Source organism: Dendrobium catenatum, unplaced genomic scaffold, assembly GCF_001605985.2.
Source record: "Dendrobium catenatum unplaced genomic scaffold, ASM160598v2 fragScaff_scaffold_1557, whole genome shotgun sequence".
In the NCBI taxonomy this organism is placed as follows: domain Eukaryota; kingdom Viridiplantae; phylum Streptophyta; class Magnoliopsida; order Asparagales; family Orchidaceae; genus Dendrobium; species Dendrobium catenatum.
In genome coordinates this window covers 4,017,166-4,045,083 of record NW_021320019.1, presented here as the reverse complement: position 1 = coordinate 4,045,083, position 27,918 = coordinate 4,017,166, and the positions used below count along the sequence as shown (strand labels likewise).

The 27,918-nt window shown below is 35.2% G+C and overlaps 1 protein-coding gene and 1 long non-coding RNA gene across 2 annotated transcripts in view; both read right to left on the bottom strand.

The window, feature by feature from the left end:
• LOC110114055 (fe-S cluster assembly factor HCF101, chloroplastic) overlaps positions 1 to 20,555 on the bottom strand; it is a 60,777-nt gene extending 40,222 nt beyond the window's left edge. Inside the window, exons 1-7 of the mRNA XM_028700605.1 lie at positions 20,401 to 20,555; positions 16,009 to 16,192; positions 15,792 to 15,934; positions 7,398 to 7,467; positions 7,202 to 7,297; positions 6,876 to 6,965; positions 6,744 to 6,797 (exon numbers count right to left, since the gene is read on the bottom strand). Of these exons, the coding sequence (XP_028556438.1) occupies positions 6,744 to 6,797; positions 6,876 to 6,965; positions 7,202 to 7,297; positions 7,398 to 7,467; positions 15,792 to 15,934; positions 16,009 to 16,192; positions 20,401 to 20,555 (792 nt within the window). The remainder of the gene's footprint in view (positions 1 to 6,743; positions 6,798 to 6,875; positions 6,966 to 7,201; positions 7,298 to 7,397; positions 7,468 to 15,791; positions 15,935 to 16,008; positions 16,193 to 20,400) is intronic.
• A 112-nt stretch (positions 20,556 to 20,667) lies between these two features.
• Positions 20,668 to 22,511, bottom strand: LOC110114048. Its single transcript, XR_003702966.1, has 3 exons — positions 21,955 to 22,511; positions 21,246 to 21,883; positions 20,668 to 21,159 (listed from the first exon to the last, which is right to left on the bottom strand). It is a non-coding gene; the product is annotated as an uncharacterized LOC110114048 (long non-coding RNA).
• Between the last annotated feature and the right edge of the window lie 5,407 nt (positions 22,512 to 27,918).

The following is a 27,918-nucleotide window of genomic DNA, read 5'->3' as shown; positions in this document are numbered from 1 at the left end:
TCAGAGATGAGGGAGAGCTACCCTCACCTATTTGACTAAGGTATGGTTTCTTAAGCTTGTCTTGAATTTTGAGGACGAAATTTTTTATAAGGGAGGGAGAATTGTAAAACCCGCAAAATGTCGTTTTAGACCTCGCACGCCTTTCAAAGTGCCGCAACAAGTTTTAAGTACAAAATTTGAGGTTGTCGGATTTCGACGAGAATAATTTTAGAAAATAGAGAGCAAAATTCTGATCGTTTTGATATATAAAACCAATATTAAATTATGAGTATTTTGAAAATTATTAAATTCGGAAGATTAAAAATGTCAACTTTACCCCTAAGCTTTTAAAAGGTCGAATTTGCTTAAGTGAGGACAATTAGGTCTTTTGGCAAATCTCATTTCTCCCTATTAGGCAAACCAAAACCTCCCGACTCTCCCCCATTCAGTCATTTCGCCCAAATCGAGCGAACAAACGAGAGGGAGAGGACGGACCGAGATGGGCATCTTCGGGCGGCTCCGGCGACGATTTTCCGGCGAGAAAAATTGAGGAAAATGTAGAGGAGGTTAAGGGAAGCCAAAGGTATGCTTTGGAATATATTTTTCCCCTCTCTTTCTCAAGATTTTTGGAAAGAGAAATTTTAGGGTTTTTCTCCAAAAATGGATTTCTTCCAAAATACATTCATAAAGATGTTTCCTAACAATTTTTGAAAGATAACTATGGAATTTGATTTAAGTTTTATAAGAATAAATTGAGTTTTGTAAATTAGGGTTTTGAAGAAATGAGAGTTTTCTTTGAGATAAGTTTAGGGAAGGGTAGTGTGATGTGTTTAAACCCTAATGTGTATTGTTTTTATGAAAATGTGGATTTTTGAAATTTAGGGTTTTATCCAATTTTGATTTTCTATCAAAATACCTTTATAGAAAAGTTTTTATTTGTAGTTAGGAAGTCTTTTTGTGAAGATGGATTCTTTTTAGGAGATATTTTTGCTTGCCCTAATGGTTAGGGTTTTTCCAAAAGCTAGAGTTAGGATGGAATCCTAATTCTACTGAAAATAATGGAATTAGCATGGTTTATGTGAGGGGGTTTTATAGAAAAATCATTGATTGATGTGTTGAAGAGTTACATGCTTAACCTAGGGGTTCTTTTTTAAGGTTGAGAGAGAGAACTTATGCTTATACCTTATGTTTGCCACTTGTAGAGTTTGACTTCATAAGAAGAAAAGGGGCGTGAGGACTTTTGAATGATCACCTTGTGGTGTACAATTGAGGTAGGTGGAATGGACGTTCTTATAAATTTAGTCAACTTTTCTTTCATTGCAATTGCATAGAAATGGCAAAACTCCTTTATGCTTATTATGATGTTTTAATGACTCATGTTCATTTGTAAAAGATCATGGACATTTGAAGCAAATGCAAAGGTTCTCTTTATACAAATATATAATTCATGAATAGATCTCATACTCATTTCTCTACTCTTACTATACATGTCTTTCCTCTTTAAATGCAAAAGCGCACATAAGCATATCAAGCATGCATATCCCTAAGGAAACATACACTCAATATTTAAAATTGCGTATTCAGGCATTGAGGCGTTTTTCATTCGTGAGACGAGGCGTAAACCTCAAGGCGATTTGAGGCGTAAGCCTCAAAATCAAAAGATTGCGTAAACATAAAATGATAATTTTTTTATATACTAATGAGTGAATAATGTAAAATATAAAAAAACATAAGATTTGAAGTGAAATCAAAATATCCCAATAATATGACAACATGAAATATAGTTCAACTCAAAATTCTATCTTTCCCAAATCCTAGTATTCATTTCATTAACCTATAATTCGAATTTCCAAAAATAAATAGCAATGACATATCACATAAGAACTCTTAAGTCATCAGCACTGTCATCACTAAGGGGTTCTTCATTTGAATCATCATTATGATGAACTGCTCTCTCCCCTTCCTCCTCTCCTATAGAGTCCAATGCTGGGCATTTACTTCAATATTTATGTAAATTTTAATATATATAGGGTGAGGCGCCGAGGCAGGCCTCAAGGCCGGCCTCAACCCAGTTGGGGCGCAAGCCTCATAAAAAAACTGGAGGTGTAAGCATCGAGTCATTTTTTATTGGAATTGCGCAAAGCCGGGCCTCAAGGCGAGCCTCATATTGCGCAATTTTAAACCATGCATACACTTGATTAGTTTATGAATGGTTTATATAAAGCATATCTTATGGTTATATATGTAATAAGTGTATGTGCATGTTGACGCGGGAGTATCACATGGTAAAGGAGGCTCTTATGAGCCATGGTAAAGGATGGTTCCTATGAACCAATGGTAAAAAAAATGGCCAAATTTTATGTACCTGATCAATACAAATGGTACTCCCGAGACGGGTGTTATATTTACATATTAAACTATTATGAACATTTCATATTCACGTTATATGCATTTGAGACTATCATGTGCGACAAAATGTTAAAAGAAAAAATGGAAATGTTATGAAAGGAATGAGAACTTGAAGGTTGAGGAAAAGCTATGCATCTCTTTGAGCAAAAGTTGATATATGTTGATAATTCTTTTGTTAAAATACTAAAGCATATTATAGTTTCCTTTTATTGGCTCTAACTTTATTTGAATTCCTTTCGCACCTATTAAGTTTTATGACTTACCCTCATTGTGGGAACACTTTTCAGGAGGATCTAAGAAAGAATAGATGACAGACCAACCACCGTGCACTTACCGTCGTAGGGAGACGACGGGCGGCAGGTTCTTTTGAGTTTTATTATTTTGTTGATAGATGGTTGATTGTAGATTTTTGAGAGAGTTAGATTTATTTTTGGATCCTCTCTTATGGAAGAACTCTCTACGTATATGTTCCTTTTGAAGATGAATGAGAAATAAAAACTTATTTGGATTTACTTTAGTGGCTCTTTCATTATATAGTTGGAGATGTTCGGTTTATATTAAATGATTTGATGTTATGCTATGAAAATTAATTTTCATCCTGTCCGATCTCTGTTCCCGCCTCGCCCTTGCGAGCTAACCGGGCCGGATCGTGACATCAACAGATGCCCTTTGAGTTCTGCTAAAATTCTATCCCTCCTCTAACTAATGATCTACACTAGATACTGGTGTAGTGCTCTCCCCGTAGTATATCATATGGGGTGTGTCCCTCCCATAAAGGATCCTAAATGGTCTGTGCAGCTGTGGAAGGATATATTGTACCAATACTCTGCCTATGCCAATCATTTGGCCCATAATTTTGGTATCTGATATCAAACAACGCACGTATGTCTCCACACTCTTGTTGACTACTTTCGCTTGGTCGTCCGTTCATGGGTGATATGTTGTGCACCTTTTTAATATCATCCCTTGCATCTTCAATAGCTCCCTCTAAACAAGAATGAGAAATACCCAATCTTTGTCTGATACTATTGATTTTGGAATGCCATGTAAACATAGTATCTCTTTGATAAAGACTGTGGCGACTGATATAGCGATGTAAGGATGTTTTTGTGGAATAAAATAGGCATATTTGCTTTGTCGGTCTACAACCACAAGTATTACTGAATATTCCTCCGAACGTGGTAATCCCTCAATGAAGTCAATGGTCACTTCCTCCCAAACCCTTTAAGGTAAAGTAATGGTTGCAGTAGCCCTCCTAGTGCCATAGTAAGGTACTTATGCCTCTAACACACATCAAATCTTGCCACTATGTCTTCCACATCCTGGTGCATTCCCACCAAATATAGCTCAGTGGCTAGTCGACTGTATGTTTTATGGACTCCTAAATATCTCCCTATCATGCACTGCCATGAAATTCTTGCAACAACTTGGGAATATAACTTTAGGATCATGGCAGTACAAACCTCCCTTGGTAGAGTAATTGGTCCTCATTCAAAGCATAATAGTTGTGACTATTTGGGTCCCTCAACAATTCTTCCCCGATCTTCATAAATCATTCATCCTGCTTGTTCTCCTCCCTCAATGCTTCCCAATCTAAGATCATTGGTACTAACAAGGCTGCCAACTATGGCTCCATGACCCTCCTAGACAAGGTATCTGCTGCTTTAATTTCTAAACCCGGCCGGTACTGGATCTCAAAGTCATAACTATGAAATTTGGATAGCCATCTCTAGTGCCCCTCTATGATCATTCGTTGCTCCAACAAATACTTCATACTCCTTTAGTCTGTCATGACTATAAAATATCTCCCCAATAGATAGGGTCACCACTTCTAAATTGTCAAGGCAATCGTAATAAGCTCCCGTTCATATATTGACTTGAGCCTTGCCTTGGCTGTGAGTACTTGGCTGAAATATGCAATAAGTCTCGGGTCTTGCATGAGTACTTCTCCTAACCAATAACCCGATGCATCTGTCTCCACCACAAATGGTCTCCCAAAATCTGAGAGCGCTAGCACAGGTACACGGGTCATAGCTGTCTTTATCTCTTGGAATGCTCGAGTCGCTTCCTCCCCCCACTTGAACTTATACTTCTTCAATCACTCTGTCAGAGGTCTTACTATGATGTCATATCCCTTCACAAACTTTCGGTAGTAATTGGTGAGTCCTAAGAACCCCCGAAGCTCCCTCAAGTTCTTAGGAAGAGGCCAGTCTACCATGGCATGAATCTTCGACTGGTCAGCTGAAACCTCCTATCTGGAAATCACATGTCCTAGATACTCCACAAGTGTTTTCCCAAACATGCACATTTTCCAGTTGGCAAAATTGATGCTCCACCAAGGTCTCCATTATTGTATTTAAGTGCTCCCAGTGTTCTGCCTCTGTCTTGATGCATATTAAAATGTCATCATTGGTATTCAAGCCTTCGGAGATGTGGCTGGAACACTCGGTTCAGAAGTAACTGGAAGGTGGCAAGGGCATTGGTATTGGTGAGGTCAAAAGGCATCACGTAGTGCCCATTATATGTTTGGAAGGACGTCTTATATACATCAACTGCCTTCATCCTAATCTGATGGTATCCTTACTACGAATCAATCATGAAGAAGATTACTGCTCCAAATAACAAATCCAAGAGTTCATCAAGCACTGGAATGGGAAACTTATCCAGCATTGCTTCCTTGTTTAGAGCCATGTAATTTACACAAAACCTCCAACTATCCTTCTTTCTCATCAACAGGACTGGACTAAAAAAGGGACTCACACTAGGTCTGATGATCCTTGCTTCCATCATCTCCCTGATTATCCTTTCTATCTCATCTTGGGGGTAATGGTTTGGTCTGATACTAATAGAAAAAGTCGCCTCTTTTAGATTGATGGCATGCTCGTGCTCTTGTGGTGGTGGTAACCAGATAGGTGGCTGAAATATGTCCTGATACTATTGTAAAATTGGTTGGACCCTCATTGGAATTTCCCTTGCCTCCTATTCCTGTACTTCTTCTATGCTTTGTAACTCCACCAAAATACCCCATGCCTGCATCCTGGATCGTCCTGAGCATGGTTTTAACTGATGCAATGGTCTTGCATAAGCTAACGTCCAAGCGCATATAAAGCTCATATACAGTAAACCCTAAACCCTAGATGAAGTTCAACCAAAGAGCAAAATAAAGTGCAAATACAAAATAGTTCAGTAATGACAGTTTGAATTACCAAACAAAAACATATAACAAAATACAAATGAGCAACCTTTTTTAAAATGCGCAGGTAAAGCGCAAGTAAATGTGCAACAAAGGCGCAACAATGGCGCAACTTCTCTCGTACCTTTGTTACAAACTTTTCCCAACTTCGTCTACCGTCGATGAGGTCCTGGAGAATGAAAATGCCGAAGGATTTGAAGAACTGCTGAGAACCGATGTGGGAGAGTGTGGCAAGTATGGTCGAAACTTTTTGCATCTTTTGGTATTCATAATTTCAAATAAATCAGGTTGTCGAGCGGGGAGGGTCGGTCGGGCTGATAAGACAAAGTAAGAATAATACAGAAAAAAAATTCCACGTGGAAGTTCCACATGTAAACATTTTATTGGTGTCCGAACGCAAAGATAGGTCTAGTGGCCATACCTAATAATTTTCCTGTTAAAATCAGCCTTCAAGTGTGCTAGTAATCATCCCCTTAAATACCACCAATATGAAACATATTTTTTTCTAATCCAGAAAGTAATGACGGCATGTTTAACACTTATATAATGTAATTAACACATGTTTAACTGTGCAATCCATGATAAGAAAGAAAATCATGTTTCTTTTTGTAATAGCAGATGAATTTCTTAACTGGCACCAAGCATGCAAGTAACATAGCCATCACGTGTAATATGAATGATGGAGAATTTTAGAGATCCAATTTGGATTTCCTAAATACGCGTTGATAACTTTCAATACAGTGAATTTGGAGGTTCTAACCTTTCTGGGCATTCAAAACGTAAAATGCAACTCTCTCATGCACACGGAAAATTTGTATTCAAATATGGACTTCCTAAAATATCGGAGTCCAAATATTCTATAAGTTTATGGATAAGTTTATATCGCAATAATGATACAAACTGACACTACATGTAGCGGTGCATTTATTGCCATTATCCAAATGCTTCTTAAAAAGCAAACCATTCCTATTAATTTCATTGATATGCAAGACAACAATTAGGATCATTAACATTGCCATTTACAAAAATGGGGCACTTCTTGTTTAGTCGATAATATTTACCTTTTTATATGCACGGATACATCCACCGGAACAAAAAGTAAAAGATGATAAAATAGAATAAGGCATAACTAAGATCTTTTTAGTGAATTTTTAGAGCATACAGTTGACCGAATGGGAAGATCAAAGAGATGAGGAATTCCGAACTGCTGGACAACCTACAGAAATGTAAATTGACAAGTTAAAACAAAGATGACTATTAATAGGAAAAGGAAAAGTTTGCACAAATCACATGCCTGAGCCCCAGAACCCTTTCCAAAAGGGTAATAACGCTTACCATCAGCATCAAAATAGCACATGTTCTCGACTACGGCAACACATGGAACCTTCAAAAAATACACAAACGAGAGAGTTGCCGCTAAGTAAATTTTAAGTTGACACAGAACTAACTGTCGTGCAAGAATTACGTTCTCCTATCCCAAATTTATAGAAGCGTTATCATGCAGGAACAAGCTAGAATAACATCCAACAATATCTGATCACTGATCGTTGTAGATAAGGACATCGAACATAATGATATTACTAATTGATTAAATGATGCACAACTTATCAACAAGCAAACCTTAAGCTTTGAAAACATGCGAACTCCTTTTGCCACATCAATAAATGCTAGCTTCTGCGGTGTAGTGACAATCACTGCTGCAGTTAATGGAGCGACCTAAAAAAATATAAACCTTATTTTGCCATAGAAAATAAATAAAAGCTCAAAAGAGCATCAAAAGTTGATGGCTATAGCAAAATGAATTCATGAACTGCACCTGGCACAGAGTAAGCTGAATGTCACCTGTTCCAGGAGGCATATCAATAACAAGATAGTCTAGCTCTCCCCTGCATGGTGCAAGAGTTGGTAAAAGCTGTGTAATTTTGCATCAAAAGGAAACATTTTATCATAAAAGGAATAGAATTTGACTGACCAGGGGGCTGGGTTATCTGTTCCTAAAGTGCAAAAGAAAAAAGAGAAATGAAAAAAACAGTGGATAAAAAACTTTCAGGTGTGTGCTTTTTGCAGATGTCCGGGTCTATGATCTGATGTGGCCTGTGGTCTTGTAAATAAACTTCTTGCGTGTGTTTTGCCTGCTTGCTCAATCAGGTATGGGATTGAGGTTACGCAAATACACACTTTCCGGTGCCTGCTTGCTCAACCAAATCTGACGCAAATCGGCACCGATTCGAGACCAATTTTGTAAAATTGGCTCAATCGAACGCAGTCGGACCCAAATCGACCCAAATCCGTTTGGATCAAGTCTAATTCGGGCTCAATTTCAACCAAATCTATCAAATTCAGGCTCAATTGACTTTCCTAATCCAGAGACTAGATCCAACGGATTTCAATTTATTAAAATCAGTGAGCTTTGTCATTCCTCAAATCCTTGATTTTCTAGGATTCGCAGCAACAGCAGGTTAGTTCGAGCAAAGCAAATCCTCGTTTCCTGCATAGAGAGAGTGGGAGAGGGAGGAGACCATTGAGACTTCGTTTGCTTTGTGCATCCGACCTAGAGAGCCAAGAAAAAAAATTGGCCAAGTGTTTTTGGCTTGCGTGCGGACCTCCCAGTCGAGGCAGGGGAGAATGAGGCGGAGGCAAGCGGCATAAGTGGCCTTCATGGGTTCAATACTAGAGGAGGGTGCGGGAGAAGGGACGGCGTCTAGCAAGCAGCGCAGCCAGCCTGCGTGCGTGCATCTGAGCTAGACAGAACCAAAGAGGGGATAGGAAGGTTCGCCTGCTTCTTGCGACCGAACCAGGGAGGGATCGGGAGCCACAAGTACCTCTCTTTGTGCGTTTAAGGTCAGATCAAACACAATGGAGAGTGCATCTGGACTTCTGGGCTGTCCGTTTGGGCTGATTGAGTGACAAAGAGGCTTCATCCTCATTTTCGTGCGTGTATCCCAGCCAAAAAAAGTACCTGGGAATTGGATTGCTACTTCCAGTTATAAGTGATTGTGAAAACTAAAGTTAGAAGGCTATTGTGGCCTCTCGTTTCCATCTAGAAAGAGTAGCAACTTCTTCCTTTTCCATCAACTCCGGCGAGCCCGTGGCAACAAAACAGAGGTCCAGAAAGTTTTGGACAGCAAATCCACCTCCCGGAGCATCTTAGACAGCAAATCTCTTCCTCCATTCTAACTCAAACTCGCCTATTGACAAGGCAAGTGTATAGCGGTTGTGCTGTGACAACCCAATGTGATAAAATCCATTGAAACTTAGCTAAACCTAGGTCTCCATGCCCTTTGGTTGAGTGTTTGATGCTCCAAAGCTGTAGGTTCCTTAGAAAACCTCACTTTTAACTTCCAAAACCTAAAGAAATCCCTTGTATTTTGCTGTCCACTTGTTTAATTCATGGAAATCAGGTGAGTTTCCATGATTTTCTCTCATGTTGTGTCCAATCCATCACCTAGAATCATGCCCTAGGGTAGATGCTATCATTTAATCTCAAATTCAATGACGACACATTGGTTTTGGACCGCCATTAGTTGCATGGACTTTTCATTCGAATGAATTGTCATGACTAAATTGACACTCAAATTTAGGATAGCTTGCATGCATTGAAATTAATGATCTCTATAGTTTTGTTTACTGCATGCATTGAATTTGATCGACTTAGGCTCTCTAGTTATTGTGAGACATAGGCCTTCAAAGATCTCTGTAACTAATCTCACAATATAAACAATCAATTAAATTTATATTTTGCATCATACGAAATTTGGAGTGTAGAATGGCAACCTTAAGTTGACTAAAGGGTGAGCGATGGGAGCATATGAGAAGCTCTTAAGCTTGCAGCATTTTTCAATTGTATGGTCTCTTCTTTCATTTATAGATCATGACAAAAAAATGATCTTCAAGCATACAAATGTGCCTATGTTGAAGTCTATGAGTTTGCATGAAATTTTGTACGTGTATGAGGATGGAATTAATCAACTTGAAAGAACACTAAATTTGGTGTGAGCCTTCTCATTAACGTCCATGGATTTATGTTGTAAGTCTCATGATATGCATTGTTGTTAAGTTTATATACAACACCTTGCAAAATAAACATGCTCTCAATTGTTAAAATCCTTAAAATTGGAGAATGACCTACACATGCATACTCTTCTAAGTTCTTTAAACCACGTCAATTTGATCATAGAACCCCTTAGAAGTTGTAGGAACAAACCTCTTCAATCCAAGTATCCTGATCATGCAAAAATTGATGTAGGAGTCCTTTCAAAACCTTAGGTGTATATTTCCCGTCTCCAAATGAATCCAAAACATTCATAGAAGAATAGGGGAACTCTCTTTCACATATACACCTCTTTCATGCTTGATGCTTGAAGCATTCTCAAAGCTCAAAGTGTTAGACTGTATGAATCTTAGCATACATTAGAAGATCTCTAGTGTATCCTCCTCCATCTCATGCATGGCAGTTTGGAGCACCTCAATGATCAAAACACTTTATTACATGAACCATATAACCTTAGGACCAAATCCTAGGTTGTTTGTTAATGCATCAAAATCAACAAACAATCATCTCTCCTTCCTCATGCATTGTATGTGGAGCCTCCTCAAGATTTCAGATGCTACATTATATGAGTCATTGGATCTTAGAACCAAATTCTAAATCATCCATCCCTTGTTTGTTGAAACATAAAATTAGCAAACAATCATCCATCTCTTTCAATCATCTCTCTTTCATGCACGGCCTTTGTAGAATTGGAGTCTTTGTTTATAAAGAGATTTCCAAGAACCTAGCATCACATTACAATGGGGGTCTTGTAGTGGAAAAATAGAGATCCAATGGTGGACTATATTCTTAGGTAGAGAAATCTTAACCTAAAGTGTGAACCATAACTCCAAGAACAACATGCCATAGAAATCTTACTAAGTAAGATTCATGATCCAACAGCACTCATCCTTAAGGGGTTCACTATTAGAACTTTTGAAAAGTTACTTAGTAGTACATCTAGACTTATTTTGAGGCAGCACAGTTGTCATTCCTTAAAATAACAGCAGTAGTGACCAAGCCAAGAAATTCAAATAGAAAATAGTTGAAAGAAAAGACAGTGTGTCAGCATTATCCTTTCAAAAGGGAAAACATATTCAGATTATTGAGCAGTAGTAGCCAAAGAAGATCACAAAGCAGCATCTCGGGAAAGATAAAAAAAGGCAGCCACAAAACCTGATCCTATGGGGTTGACAGAAAAGATCAACCAACAGTATTCTTTTAAAAGAGATTCTACAAAGAAAATCTTCAAGTCATTGGTTCAAGATGATAACTCCCAACTCCTTAAACCCAAAAGACCAATAGATGTTGACAAGAGAAATGAGCCAAACTATTGCCCTTATCATAGGATGTTGGATCATGTTTTAAAAGATTGCTATGTCTTTAAAGGTTGGGTTAAAAAGGAGTATAATCTGGTAGGATGAGTCTTCCCAATGCATACTTAGCAAACCCATCACATGGTCTACTAAGGTTATCCATTGTGGAAGTAATCCCTACTAAAGGGCAGAAAGAAGAGTCTGACATGGAAACTTCTTCACCTTCAGTAGTGTGTGATCAGAAAAAAAGGCAGTGTTGATGTGCTCATAGATATACATGGTTGGTAGTTAAACTTGCCCAAATCTTCTCTAAAAATGTTAAACAAACTATCCTAAACCCCATCGGAGTTTCCAAAAGGAACTTAAATGCCCACTAAAAGGCCGCTTTTGGTGTTCTTTCAAGTAACTCAATTGATAGAAAGTGTCCATCAACATTGAAACTCTCTTAGGGAAAAGAAAATAAAGAATCATTAACCCCTAAAATCAAATAAGTTATCCTCTAAATGGCAAGGGGAAATCCCCCAAGCCTATCACTCTTTCTTATTTCATGTATGTTCCAAAGGGTATTAATGAAATGAATAATCCTTCCGCGTATATGTTATATATCCATTCTAAATCTAAGAATAAACAAACTACAAATGAATCTTCTCAAATATTTGAATCAAGTTCTGATGAAGATCTACCCATGTACAAAATACAGGGAATAAAGATTAACATTGAGCCCGAGTCACCTGATTTAGAAACAACAGATTAAGTGTAAGAAGAATTAGATTCATAGGTTTTGGTTGATGTGACCTGACTTTCTGAGCCTAAACAAATAATAAAAATAAATCTAAGAAGTGATTGTGTTGTACTAACTCCAATGATATTAAAAAAATATAAGGGAAAAAACCTATCAATTAAAATGCGAGCGTGATTCCACCAACACCTACTCCACAAGAGCAAATGGGTGATGAACCATCAAAAGTGGATTATAATATATTATCTCACCTTAGGAAACTCCCTACAAGGCTGATTATATATGAAGCACTCGTACTTTCTCCTGAAATGCGAAAGGCTTTGATCAAAAGCTTTATTTGATCCTGAAATTTGTTTAACTCAACTTGCAGAGTGTTCATCTGAGGAGGCTTTACACTTTAAAGAAGTACATGGAATTACATTTTCTAATCAAGATCTACTCCTATGAACTTTAGATCACAATCGTCCACTTTACATAACTATGGATATTTATAGTTATAGGCTGAATAAAGTAATTATTAACCTAGGTGCATTGGTCAACATAATAAGCCTAAGAAATTTGGGCCACCTCAATGTTGACAAGTAGAAATTAAGTTCTAACAAAATGATGTTGTGTGACTTCAATGAAAAAGGACAAAGATCTTTAGGCTCAATTACTCTTTCACTGTTGATGGGGGATCTGAGAATTGAAGCTAAATTCAACATAATTGATTCTAAAACTTCATTTAAAACACTTTTAGTATACCTTGGCTCCATGAATACAAAATAGTTCCTTATTCTATGCACCAATGCATGAAATATGAGCGCAATGATGTAGAATACTGCATAAATGGAGATTTGAAACCATTTAGTGTACATGAAGTCGAGAAATACGAAGAAGCTTCTTGCTATGTCCAAAGAGACAAGCAAAGTACCGACCCAAGATCAAGCAGAATCTAGTACACTAAAGGTAAAGTCTCCATCACCTGTCAAATACCACCCTCAAGAAGAAGAACTTAAGGAAAAGATCAGATGAAATCCTGCCCCTCCTTCAACACAACGAGGAGGTAGGAAGCAGAGGTCGTGGCACAGTCCATGACAGAGGTCAGAACGAGTGTAAGATGAGGGCCACCAAAACCCCATCTCCACCATTTACTCCAGGAAGGCTCATCACTCATGTAGGCTCAAGATCCAATTCAAAGGCTAAGCCAAATTTGATGGGTAATTCGACCAAGGCTATAAAGAACTCCTAATAAAATAGAAATGCAGCTTTAAAATGGGTAATCACTAAAAAGCCTATTTGGAATATTAAAGAAAATCTATCATGTGATGAAGATAACTCTCAAAAAAAAGGATGTGTGTGATTTCCTTGTGTATGAAAAGTTAAATGAGTAAGTCAAAACATTAACTTCATTGTCTAAAAGCATAGTGTAGGATTTAAATGTATATGTTGCACCGAAACTAGAAGATGTGAGAAAGGAGTGTGTCTTTCATAGTGCACTTGAATTCTCCAGTTTAGAAGTGGGTGAAGAACTTGATCTTTCATTAAATAAAATGATAGAACTATCCTTTGATTGGTATCCTGCTTGTGTTAAAAATTTAATTAAGAAAGGTCTAACTCCTATGTGGTCCAAGAGCAAAGCTCAACACCTACAAAATTTATGGAATTCCAAATACAAAGAAAAGAAAAACAAATATGGTGTTAGCTTTAGTACTGTCAGAGCAATAGATGATAATGATTATTGTTTAATTATCACGAACAATTTGGATGTTGATATGATCTTTACAAAGACCTCCAATATTGTTGGGAGATCATATTTAGAAACAACAAACAATCATAATTACCTTCAAATTAGGGATGTACCCCCTGAGCTTGAAGATGAAATCAAATCAACAATTGATGAATTGAAATAAATTAATTTGACTACTAAAAAAAATTCACGCCCCACTTTCATAAGTGCATTATTAAATGAAACTCATGCCAATGATATGGTACAACTCCTAAAAGAGTTTTAAGGACTATTTTTCCTGGAGATATGATGAAATGCTAGGCTAACATCCAGACATAGCAATCCATAAACTTGTCATTCAATCAAATGTTGTTCTAGTCAAATAAGCTCCTAGAAGGATGCATTGGAAATTGAACATGTAATTGAAAAAGTTAAAATATTAATTGAAATTGGCCTTATTTGAGAGGAAAAATATCTCTCTTGGTTGCCTAGCATTGTCCTTGTTAAGAAAAAAAACAAACGAATTCGTGTATGCGTTGATTTTAGAGACTTAAATAAAGCGTGTCTTAAAGATGAGTTCCTGTTACCCATACTTGAACTCATAATTGACATTGCTTCTTCTCACAATTTCTTTTCCTTTATAGATGGGTCCTCGGGATACAATTAAATAAAAAATGGCCCCAGAGGACAAGCAATATAATGCTTTTAGAACACCCATTGGAATATACTATTATAAGATCATGCCTTCTGAACTCAAAAATGTTGGTGCAACCTACCAGCGTGCAATGACCAGAGTATTCGATGAACTCATTCATGACAAAGTTAAATGTTACATTGATGACCTCATGGTCAAAAGCAAAGAAAAAGAGGATCACCAATATGACTTAAGAGTTATATTTGAATGGCTTTGTCAGTATGACATCAAGATGAATCCCTTGAAGTGTGCCTTTGGGGTAACTTTAAGAAAATTTCTTAGGTATTTTGTTTCACACCGTGGCATTGAAATTGACCCTACCAAAATCATTCACAAAACATATGCATGATATGGATGATCATTTCTTAAAAAAAGAGCTACTAATGACGATAATCACAAATTATTTGTTGAGGTGAATAGCGATCCATTTTTAAATTTAAATATGTTGATAAAGTAATTATGCTTTTAAATCTAGAAAGGGTTCTATCTGAATCATTTAAAGTATTGAATTCAAAGAAAGAACCATTTAAAATTGTACAAGATATTAGAACTAATGCATACAACTTGAAAATTCCATGAATTTCCCATATAAATCTATTTTTCAATGTATCTGGTTTTGATCTCATTTCATGAACCTACTACTTTTTAGACTACACTCTCTTTCTACCTCTTCCTTGTAGGTCCACTTTCCAATCCCCTAACATGTACTTTATGCAACTTCTTCCTGAAGGATAATCAGATTGCATCTATTGCTGATGATAGATTTCAATAAGACCTTTATTAACGAGACATGCCTGACTGTGATGATTCATGAATTAATATACAAGAGGGTAATAATTTATGTCTGAATTTGCTTGATGAGTATCAAATGCTAAACTATTCAGAGAAGAATTTATTAAAGACGGATAAATTTGATGAAAATATTCACATTTATTCTCATTAAAAGCATCATATCAAGTATTAATTTGTATGCTACCATAATTTTTTTTTAAGTTGGTTTTTTTATTAGCTGGTTCATTTTATATCTTTTTATTTTGTATTAGAGTGCATGGCCTTGATGATGGCCGAGAAGGATTGTATTTCCTAGCTTATATTATAGTTTATTGATTTGCATTATTTTTGTTTTGATTTAATTTAGGGTATTCCGATAAAAGATTGAGGAAGCAATGGACTCTTATCAATTATTTGTTATCAAAGTTTAAATTATTAGGAGTTGAGCATGTTTTGCTTGCACGTTTTAGCAAAAGCAGGATTTGCGTGGACTTGAGGTGGATGTGGGATTTGTGTTGTACCTTAAAGGCCGGTTCAATTAATCTTATTGGTGAACAAAACCTACCTTTTGGTCATTCTACATAAGCTTTCAATGAAATATGAATGAACTTAATTATCCTCCAAAGTTAGAATAAAGAGGCCGTCAACAGTTCACAGCACATGTTTGCATGTTTTGCTGAATGCTTGATGCAAAACGAAAGCAGAATGAAAAGCCCGCAGTGAGTGGAAAATACTACAAATGTGTAAAATGCATAAAACCAATGATCTAAGGTTAATATTATGGTATTGGTTAGAATGAAACATAATTATTTGCATACTTGTGCTGCATTTTGTAAAGAGAAGCCAGCAATAGCCTCCTTTTCCTTTTGGAACGTACAAGAATGAAAAGTCTAACACCTTTCCTCAACGCTGAGAATACAATTTAAAATATAATATTGATATGTGATCATACCATTCAGCAGTAGTAAGTAGTTGATTGATAACCCCCGAGACCATAGGACCACGCATTATTGCACGCCCTTGTCCAACAAAACCAAAAGAAACCAATTTGACGCCCAAGTATTCTGCTGGAAGTATGGTTTTATTTTCTGGGCTCTAGAAGAAGCTGGATCAGGAGCAATGTAAGAAACTTTATTTTTATGCACGAAAATTCAGTGAATGCTTTATACCATTTCTAGCAAACGATTCTCAGGAGAGACCATTGTTGGTAGACTTGGACCATAAACATCAGCATCAAATATGCCAACCCTGGCACCCATACCAGCTAATGTATAGGCAAGGTTTACTGCAACGGTCGACTTCCCAACACCTCCCTGTACTTTTAGAATATTATTGTAATCTATGCTGATTTCTTAATACTGTTAACGGACCAGACGAGATGCTAATTATGTAAACTAAATACATAAAAAAAGAATTCAACAAGGATAACTATTCAACGCCCAAAAACAAAGGAAATACTTTATATTTTAAAATTTTTGGAAAATTGGCTATGTGAATTTTCGAAATTTGAAATTTATTTTTAATAATTCTGTCAAACATGAAAAAGAAAAAGAACTCTTCTTTCGTTGTGAATTTAAAATTTTCCATATTGACTTGTGAGGAATTCGATGCTACAATTAAATACCTTTATCTGTTCGGTCCACAAAATCAGTAGCATAATGAATAAGATAAAACACAAAGATTCATGTTGGATGCACTCTTAGAAGAGTGGAAAATAGAGATATACAAAATTATTGAGTCAATATTTCCTAGGCTATACATGGTTCCACATGACCAATTATGCCATCTAGTAGGTCCACATTAAAAAGCGGCATAACTTGGAAATGTACCTAGCCAAGCCTGATACACCTAGCCTTATAAGCTTCATGTTTCCTCTTAATACACATAGAGTGCCAGATAAAATGTTAGCCATATTTTTTCCTTGTTTTCTATTTTATGCCTAACTTATGACCATTTTATTTTTGTCAGTCATTTATTCTTACAAATACTTGCACATTAATTTATGTCTTTTGGGTGACATTGATTAAGAATTTATGGTCCATTTGGTCTAACTTTTTTCAGTATTTTACTTTTTGAAAAGCTGTCACAATTTTTGGCTAAAATTTTCTTGCTAATTTTCAAAAAACAATTGTGCTGAGAAAGAACATTTTATAATCAAATATTATACAATGTGAAGCTGTACAAAAACCCTGTCCGACATTTTCAAATTAAAAAAAAAAAAAAATTATAATACCAATCCCTACAAGTTAGAAATTTTGTTGTATGTTAAGTTTGTGTCCCAAGTAATTGACTTTATTATTCACTTGATTTGGCCTCAGCACCATTGGAACAATAGTTGTACCCTTTTGCATCCTTTAGGCTCAGGATTTAAGTCCCATCTTTAGGCCTCTCTATCATCAGAATTAGAAACCTCAATTTCCAATTGAATTTATATTGACGTCAATATATGACAACTAGTTGTTCATCTTTAAGTAAGCTATGTCGTAAGCCCCAACTTCTCAAAATAGAAATGGCCATTCCTCACTTTGTGGATTTTGACCCTACATTCAAAATTAACCTTTATGCTCTTGTATGTTGTGAGTTTCCCATTTAGGACTTGTATACATGGTAAGATTCCATCCTAAAGATGGTCTAGTAGGATGAACTTGAAATTTCATGAGAGCAAACTGCACTCCAATATCATGCTGGTGAAATGCGAAGTGGGCATAAGCTCAAATCAGGCCCCTAATAACTACGGCAACTCATAAATATGATGGTTGTCCTCTACCAAATGGTTTTAATCACATCAAACCTCCTAAACAATTTTTATAACATACATATAAACCTTCAAACAAAAAATAGCACGAATCATCTTCACCATTACCCTGTTCGCTGCTCAAACGACACAAAAATTAGGTTTTTGTTGTTCAAAGGATAATGAAAACATGATACCTTGATCGGGGTTAACCATCTATCTCCTCTATCCCATCCTGAATGTTAATAATTCATAAACTTTTATAGCAGAATTTGACTTTTTTTATCAAAGTACTCTTTACAACACAACAAAGATGTTATTAAACATGCAGCTTGCAACAGAGGAAAAACCTCAAGCCCCAAAAATAAAATAATTCCTGATCAGCTCCATCGACTGGTTATAGGAAATCTATAGGACCAAAATTCAACCCAAACTACCATTGAAATCCTTGATTTCTTCCTGAAACTTCAAAAGAGCAGTAGGAGATCCTAGAGCTTATGAGCCATTCAACCCACAAAATTCCAATTTTCGATGTAGGAAGTAGAAGGAAAAAGCAGGAAACAATAATATAGGACAAATGAGGTCAACAAAAAATGATAGCATGAGCAATAAAAATAGTATAAACTGCAACATGAGCAATAGGAAAACCTTCAATTTACTAGTATATGTTGGATCTAGCAAACCTTGCTAATTATTTCCTTTAGAAATTTTTATGATTATTAATGTGGGCTCCAAAAATATTTCCACTGTCGAGTCCCAAGCATTAGATGGTCGATAATCAGTGTAAAACTTGTCGGGTAATCATAATATGAATCATTCAACACATTGTGTTAGCATTATGGCGTTCCATGGAAGATACATGTTGTATGGCTTGAATATAATGAAAATAGTGCAAGGGCTACTGACTAGCACCTGGGTGCAATGTTAAATAAGCATCGATTTAGAGCGACTAATGAAAGTGATAGAACTATATAAAATTTTTCTCTAGCTTATAATTTTGTAATTACTAATATGTTATTTAAGAAAAATATGAGCATCTCATCGCTTGTAAGAATAGATATAGGAAAACTCAAATTAATTATTTCCTTATAAAAAAATAGATCGTCTTCATTACAAAAATTGTGTAGTCATTCTGAGTGAAATTTTATATACATAATATCGCTTATTAGTATTAGACTTTAAGATGAAAGAGTAGAATATGAAAAATAAAATAAAATATTATCCTAAGATTAAATGGATGTATTTAAACAACACTAATAAAAATATTTTTAAGAAAAAGATTCAATATCTCAATACTTAGATTGTTCATGAGAGAGTTAATACTACGTGAAAAAAAAAGTAGCTAGTAATATTAAGAATATTGCAAAATATATATTTGAAGAATAAAAAAGAAATTCTCCTAAAAATATAAAATAGTTGGTAGTAAAATCAAAATATGCAAGAAAAAATAAAAAATAAGGTTTGTTATGAAAATTAGTTTAGATGTAAAAAGCTCGAAAAATTGGAAAAGATGTAGAAGAGCAATAGAGAGTCTTAGAAAGCAATATGTAATGCAAAGAATTTAGGTTTTAATAATCTATATAATAGATTAGATACTAAGGAGGGCAAAAGATGTATGTATATATATATATTAGTCAAGCAAAGAGTTAGAAGAAATAAAGATTTAGTTCAAATAAAGTGCATTAAGGATAAAAATCTTATAAGAGGATGTTCAACAAAGTTGGATGAGATATTTCGATAAACTTTTCAAAGAAAATTGTGAGAATATAATTGAATTTAGTGAACTTAATATCCTAAATGAATTTACAAATTTTTATTTTAATCATCGTATTAGTAAAATCGAAGTTGGAGAGGCTTTAAAAGGCTATTTGGCAACAAATAGGATTTTACTTTAGTGGGATTTAGTAAATCCTGTAAATTTGGATTTAATAAATCCTAAGGTTGTTAGATGTTGAAAATTATTTAGTATGATTTAAGTTAAATCCTGAGAAATTGTTTAACAACATAATCCAAAATTTAAGGCACTTGGTTTATTTAGAAATTAAATTTAATGTGTTTTGAATTTAACTTGTATGTTCACTATGAGATTATTTGATAATTAGATGATTAGTAATATAATAAGTAATTTGATAATAAACACCAAAATAATTAATTTGATAATTAGTGATAATTAAGCTAACTACTAATTATATTATTTATCATTGTAGCTTATTAAAGATAAATAAAAATAAAGCTAATAAGCTATAATGATAAATTACTTAATATACTACTAATTATATTCTTAATTCCTGATTAATTTGTTAATTATGATTTAAATTATAAATTATTTAATTAATACTCATATTAATGATTTAATTAAATATTAAACTATTTTAAGAAAAAATATACAACTAATAACTATAATAACCAATAAATTACAATTATTACTTAAACTAATTTAATGACAATTATTCAACTAATTATTTAATTAAATCAGTACAGGAAATTCAGACATTACCGCCGGTTAATGGTTGAATTATGGCGATTTTTTAATAAATCGGCGGCTTTTCAGCTGTTCAAAAATTGCTGGTAAAAACTACGTAGGAAATGGATTTTAGTGGTCTTTTCCAGCGGTTTTACTCACCGGCGGCTTTCCGACGACCTAGACTACCGGTAATTTCCAGCGGCTGTAACGCTGATACGCCGCCAGTTAGTTACCGGAGGCATACCGGCTATCAAAACCGCAGATGTTACCGGTGGCCAAACAGTCGGATAATTGGCGGTTGAATGCCAGCGAACGCCGGTTAATCACTGGCGGCTTACCGGATGTCAGAACCGCGGGAATTACCTGCGGCTAAACCGTCGGATTATCGCCAGATAACCGCCAGCAACCAACAGTAAACCACCAGTAATTACCGTCGGCTTTAGTGAACTTCTGGCGGCTATGATTAGCAGTCCGGTATCGACGTTACCGGCGGTTTGGCCACCTAAAACCTGTAGCATTTGAAAAAAAAATTGACAGCCTCTCCCCTATATTTACTGAATTTCACCCTAAACAATCTAAACATGCACAGAATATACAACAATTATCACAAATATGAGCAACACACCACTATAATCAATCACAACAATTATCACAAACATGTTCATCAAAACAAATAAACTCATCAAACCAAATAAATAAATAAAGTCCTCACTTTAATACAACAAGTTCATCAAACAAATAAGAGTACTAATCATCCTCCGTGCCCTCGCTGTCTAGTGATGCATGTGACTGCTCTTGCCCTTTCTTCTTTTGATTTTCATCTTTATAGGATCGCAGCTCTGCCTGCATCTCATTTTGAATATTTATCATCTCTTCTATCTCTCTCGTCAGCGCTGCAACTCTCTGACTTACACTTTCTTCAACTCTACTAGGATCATAAAATGCTGAGGTGGATGAACTGCCCTCATAAGCATAGCTTTGCGAAGCCAAGCCATATACCCTCCCCCTCTACCTTCCTCCAACAACATCTGACTATATATGATACTAAGAATACTGGGTCGATCCTAAAGATGATCCCTCACCAGTGGACTGACGACTTTCCCTAACTCGTACAAAAACATCCTGCGAGAATAAATCCATAAAATATATTAATATTAGAATGAGTTTTTTATATTAAATTTTTATTCTCAAACTCCAAAAAATTATACTCATATGAGCTTTTTTAGCCTTTTCATTAACCCACTGATAGTCAGCTTGTTGTTGGTGAGTCCTCGTATGTAACTCCAACGATGTCGGCTCCCAGCCAAGAAACTCTTTCTGAAAATAAAAGATATATTTAAAATAATATACATATTTATTAAACTAATTCAAAGCTTTTACAATCATCATCTATGTTTTGTATGAGGAATAAATCCACCAGTATGAAGGGAGCTTCCTAAACCCTCGCAATTAGATGCTCTATTTTGCTCTCTTATTTTTGTGAACTCAAGATTCGCCCGAGCTCTACTTAGATCTGCCCATACGCCCTCTTCAATCCATATTGGACGCTGTCCGAAATTTCTAATGTCCGTGAACATGTCCCTAAGATGGATCGATCCTCTCATCTCAAAATTTATTTTGATCCTCGTGTTATGCTCAGGCAACCACCTAAAATTTTTCTGTAAAAAAATATTAATACAAATTAAATTAAATATTTGAATTCATGTCAAATAAGTATACCTGAAATTCTCAAAATCACATATCTCTAATTTCCTTTGGGATCTTCTTCCATGATAAGTAAGGAGCATCATATTTGCTTTTTATGATATCCCAAATCTTGTGGATAGATGGCCTTGAATAATTGAGGCTGCATGTTAAATTTTTTGTAAATAACATATAATATATCAAATTACAATAAACTTAACAAAATAAACTGACCTTACGTATCACCCTCAAGCTCAATGTATTGACGCTTATCTGCTGCAACTACAAAATCCCTAGCACCAACCTCTGCTGGTTTAGATGGTCCACCGTGTTTTGGCTGCACCGAATATGGGTAATAACAAGGGTGGGTGTAAGGACGGTAAGGGATGGTGGATGGACCAGTTTGTGATGCTGGCGGAGGATAATATGGATAGAATGGAGCTGCATGTGTCTGATCTGAAGAGGGAATCGAGGACTCGTCGACGGAGGAAGGACATACCCAAGAAACGGTGGTGGTACATCAACAACAAGTGGATCTGACTCCCTGACCCTACTCACTAGGGGACTGCTGCCAACTCCTGGGTGGTGGTGGTGATGGTATAACAGGTGGAACTGATCGCTGCCCCTCACTTTCATTAGGCTGTCTAGGTCTGCTAGGTCCAACAGTCAACTTTTTTTTAGAAAACTTTGAGATAAAGGATCTACGAGGAGGATCGTTACCTGAAGTCATCTATAATAAAAGAAGCAATTAGTAAATCATTGTTACATATAAAAAACATAAATAATGATATAATTACAAAATTCAGAATAATGAATTAAAAACATAAAGAATTACATAATACATAATAATGATTAACATTCAAAATAGATTTGACAAGAGATATTTAGCAAGAGAATGATATGTTGACTAACTTGATTTTAAAAAAATACAATTTTATAAGTACAAAAATATATAATTTTATAAATACAATTCTTTAAAAAAAACTACAATTCTAAATTACAATAACTACTCAGAATCAGAAATATTTTCATTACTCTTCAGGGTATCTTCACTTTTATCCTCGTTCTCACTTGATGAACAAGTTGAACTATTCACATCTTCAAACTGCATTTCAATACTATGGGTTGTAGTTGGTATCTCCTCAATTTAAACAAACCTATAATTTGACATCTCATCCTCTTGATGTGCAGTTGCTACAACGTATTATTGATCAGTTAAATAAGTATACAAAGTTCTCATACTCACCTGGGTACTCCAGGTCAAAAACCTCATTCAGAATACTGTAATAATCACACTCATCTTCTTCATGAGTATTCTCTCTAACACATACTCCAGAATTTCATTTTTTTTCCTGCACTCCACGACTTGGTATGAAATTTGAACTCATTCAATATATATATTGGTCAGGTCTTTACTTTTTTCATTGGGCCCCATGTTAGTGCTTGCAAACCTTTATCGAAATAATTGTTATCAAGGTTATGTACCTAAAAAAAATTTAAATGTTAGGATTTTTAGTATTAAACAAGATGTAATTCAAATAAAAATTTAAAAACTCACATAAGATCTAAATCAAGCTGAGAATTCATTTGCAACAACTTGCTCAATATCTATAGAATCTGTCAGAGGCAAATTGCTTACAAAATATCTTGTAACAAATCATCCAAATAATATTTTAGTATTTCAAATAAATATTACTCGTTATACACATTATGGAAGAACATACTCTAAAATTAGTTGGACTTCTTTACAGTTTAGTAGCACATATAAATTAGTTGTTTTGATTTCTAAATCGTTGAGAAATCTTTCAACAGATTTATCACTAGGCTTTCCATGACTTCTAAAAATAGATAGTGCAGCCTATGATTGTTCTTCTACATCGAAGTTCATGTTGCAACCAATTTTTGTTCTTGTACTCATTATATGGGTCTCGAAATAGTAAGAGCAGAAGTGAGTGATTTCTTAAGATAAATATGCTTCACATATCAATCATTCTGGTCGTACTTTATTTTTAACATATTTTTTTAACTTATTCAAATATCTATTAAACAATTACAATTATCAAGTTAGTAAACATATGTTTTCAACTTGTTCAAAAATATTGAAAACTTAATAAAAACATATTTTACCTCTCGAAAGAATACATCTAACAATATTATACAGATTCACCAACTCTAGCTTCGTAAGGTAGATGGATTGGAAGATGTTTCATAGAATAAAAAAACTTGGGCGAAAAGTTTTTTTCTAACTTGCAGAGGATGATTGGTATGTTATCCTCGCTCCTCCGCAAAGCATCTTCGCTTAGTTTAGAAGAATATAGGTCTTCGAAGAAAATTCTAAGCTCGGTCAACAAATTTGATATGTAATCTGGTAACATACATACTATGATCAGAAGGAGAACCTCCATAATTATATGATAATCATGACTTTTTAGTCCAAATAACCTTGCAGATTTCAGGTCAACACATCGGCTTAAGTTTGATCCATATCCATCAGGCATTTGTAAACCTTTAAAACCACTAACATATTGATCTTTTTTGCTCTAACGTGAAATAGTAAGTTGCTTTGGGCTTCATTATTGTAACTCTAGATTTTTTCACCGGCAGTACTCTTCAATGTTCATCATTGCTTTGACATTATCCTTGCTCTTATCTTTAACATCCATAATTGTATTAAAAATGTTGTCCATGAAGTTCTTCTCAATGTGCATAACATCCAGATTATAACTTATCAAATTAGTTCTCTATTATGGTAATATTCAGAAAACACTTTTTTTAATACAATTATGTTGAGCGCCATATCCCGAAAATTTAAACTCTGATAATATTGGAAAATCAATAATTGTTGAAAAGTCAGAAAGTCTTTGTAATATATCATCACCACTTAATCTGGTTGGAGGAGGAGACCTCTCAACTCTATTTTTAACGAATGCTTTCTTATTCCTCCTAAACGGATGATGAGTAGATAGGAACATACGATGACAATCAAATGAAGTATTTTTCTCTACATGTTTTAGTGTGAAAGCTTTAGTATTCTCCATGCAGTAAGAGCAAGCAAATTTTCCTACTATGCTCCAACCAGACAACATACAATAAGCTGAAAAATTGCCAATGATCCAAAGAAATGTAGCTAGAAGGAGAAAATTTTGTTTTATTGAGATGTCATATGTGAGAACATCTTCTTCTCATAATAACTTGAGATCATCAATTAATGGTTGCAAAAAAATATCAATTTTTGCTTTTAGATTATGTGGTCCAAGTATTATAAGTATTAAGAACATGTACGGGGTAGTCATGCACATCTCTAGTGGAATGTTGTATGGTGTCAGTATAACTAGCCAACAAGAGTGGTGTAGCTGCTTGACTATATGGGGTAAAATCATCAGCACATAATCTCAATCTTATCTTGCATGGTTTAGCAACAAATGAAGCATGTACACGATCAAAATGTTTCCACGCTTCAGCATCTAATGGATGAGAAAGAACACTGTTTACTAATTTCTCCTTATGTCATCTCATATGGTCTGCTAAACTCATTGATACATAGAGCCGCTGAAGTCTTGGACTAATCGGTAAATAAAATAAACCGGAATATGGAACATCTTTCTTTTAATGACGTTGTTTTCCCGACTTTGGCTTAAACCGAGGCGCATTGCATGTGCAACAATAAACTTCTTTTGCATCATCCTTGTAATATAACATACATTTATTGATACAGTAATCAATTTTTGTAATAGTGAAGTTCAACTTGGATACTAATTTCTTCGTTCGGTACAAATCTGAAGGAATTAAATTATCCATTAGATTAGTTTCCTTTAGAAGATCAATGAAGTCATTAAAACAATCACGAGGAATATTATATTCAGTTTTGATACTTAACATCCTCACTGTAATCGATAATTCCAAATAAGTTTTGCAACCGTCCCAAATTGGTTTTTGAGCTGCATGTAGTAATTCAAAGAATTTCTCAGTTTCTGCATTTGGTGACTCTTCTGTATTAGCCCTTAAATTATGACCTGCTACATCAAAAATAAGTTATTCATACAATTTAGTCATTTGATCTTTACCAGATGTTTCAAAAGATGAGGATGGATCGGCATGAGTATCTCTATGCGGCTCGTACTCGCCATGTGAGATTTAAATCCAGCAGTCTGGAATAAATATCCTACGATATAAATCAACCTTCACATCATCGGGCTTGAGGAATGCTTGATTTTTGTGCTTCGAACATGGACATCTAAACATTCAATCAAATTTAAAGGAAGGCAGTTGAGATGAACCTTGAATGAAAGTTTCAACTCCTTATATAAATTCATTTGTCAATCATCTTCGACCCGGTAACAATCTGATATACATCCAATATCTCTCTTCTTAGATATTCATTTGGATGATAAAGCAAATGTTTCCCTGCAAAGTTAAGAAAACAATTATTAAAATATATGCAGCTTTAATAATGGTACGTGCTTTACTTTCGAACAAGTCTACTTTATTTGAATTGGAATGCATTGTAGGACTCAAAATAAAGCATTGTAGGTCTCACAACCATCTTATAGAAATTCGTACCCAATTCGTTAGCCTTAATGTTATGAATTTTATTTATTTCTCCTTAGCTCCAAAGCTAAAGAGAACTCTCTAACCTTTAATACAAAAGTTATAGGTTGAACATCTTCTTTCCATTCCTTAGCTTCAACAGTCACAGGAACTCCTAGCTTCAAAAGCCATAGGAACTCCTAACCTTAGTCCAAAGACTAAGTATTAGCCCATTTCTCATTTGGCCCAAAAGCTGAAGAGAAATTATGATTCCTTAGCCTAAAAGTCATGGGTTCTTACCCTCAACCTCAAAATTATAGGGATTCTCATTCAACTCTTAGCCTCAAAACTAGAGGTTTAATTATATTCTCTTGAGTTCAAAAGCTAAAGGGAATTTCCCTCATCCCTTAGCATAAAAGCTATGTGATCCCTTCTCCTTTAGCTCCAAAGCTTTAGACATATAATAACTTTCTTCTATTTACTCCACTATTTTTTAAATGACTCCTCTTCTTATTGGAATTTATCTTATCCAATCAGATGAATTTCACAAAGCTCTAAGCCAAACACTTGGACATATTTACATTACTCTATTAAGTAAAAATAAATAAATTATAAAAAATAAAAAAATTAAAGAAAAAAATTAGAATTAAAAAAAAAACTCTATTAAGTAAACATTTCTCTTATCAAAATACTAAGAAACCTAAAACACACTTAGGCTCCTCGTAATATATGAAAAATCATTTTACCACAAAAAGGTGGAATGCCTACATCATTGCATCTAAGAATTTCAAGAATAGCAGTTTGTCTCAAAACAAGTAATGGTTGTTTAACCGGTTCTTCAGAACCCTCCTAAATATAAAACACTAAAAATCAAAATAAAAATTTTAAATCACAAACAACTTGAAGGGGAACTAATTTGGAGTGTTTGTATAAGAATACATTTCATTTCTCATTTGTATTCTATTTCTTTAAATAGCAAATTTAAAAATTAAAAAAACGCAAACCTACAGTTCGGACGTCGGTTTCGCGCAGGAGTGGGGATGAGATCTTCGGCCATGCTTTGATGCTGGAGTGGGGGCAAGAACTTTGACCAGAGGGAGCTCGTCGGCGGTCGGATTCCTGCGTAGGAGGCGATCGTGAGAGGGCGGAGGAGTCAGGGGGCGAGTGTCTGTAGGGAGAGAGAGGAGAATGCAAGGAAATGAAGTGGAAGGATCGGGTGGCTAAATTTAGGGCAGTTTCTGGCAGCTTTCCGGCGGTTACGACCACTGGAAATAATTCATTTAAAACCGGTGGTAAGAGCCACCGGTAAAGCGCTGGTAAAAAATAATACTGGCATCCTAACTGCCGGTTATTAGACCGCCGCTAATTCCGACGGCGATTAATTAAATAACGGCCGGTTAAACCGCTAGTACAGACCGCCAGAAATACATGAATTTCTTGTTGTGAATGCAAATAGATTACTTAATTATATTGCTAATTATTTAAGTAATATAATTAATTATTAATGTTTCAATTATATTAATAATTCTAACTTAGATTAATTTATAATTAAGTAGGTTGTTGCTTTCTATTGCTTCCTCGCTTTTCCCCGTCACCATTTCTTAGTTGTTGTTTTGGCTTCGCGTGTTGTACGTGCTTCGCATGACGGTAGCTCACTTAGTGAAGACGTCA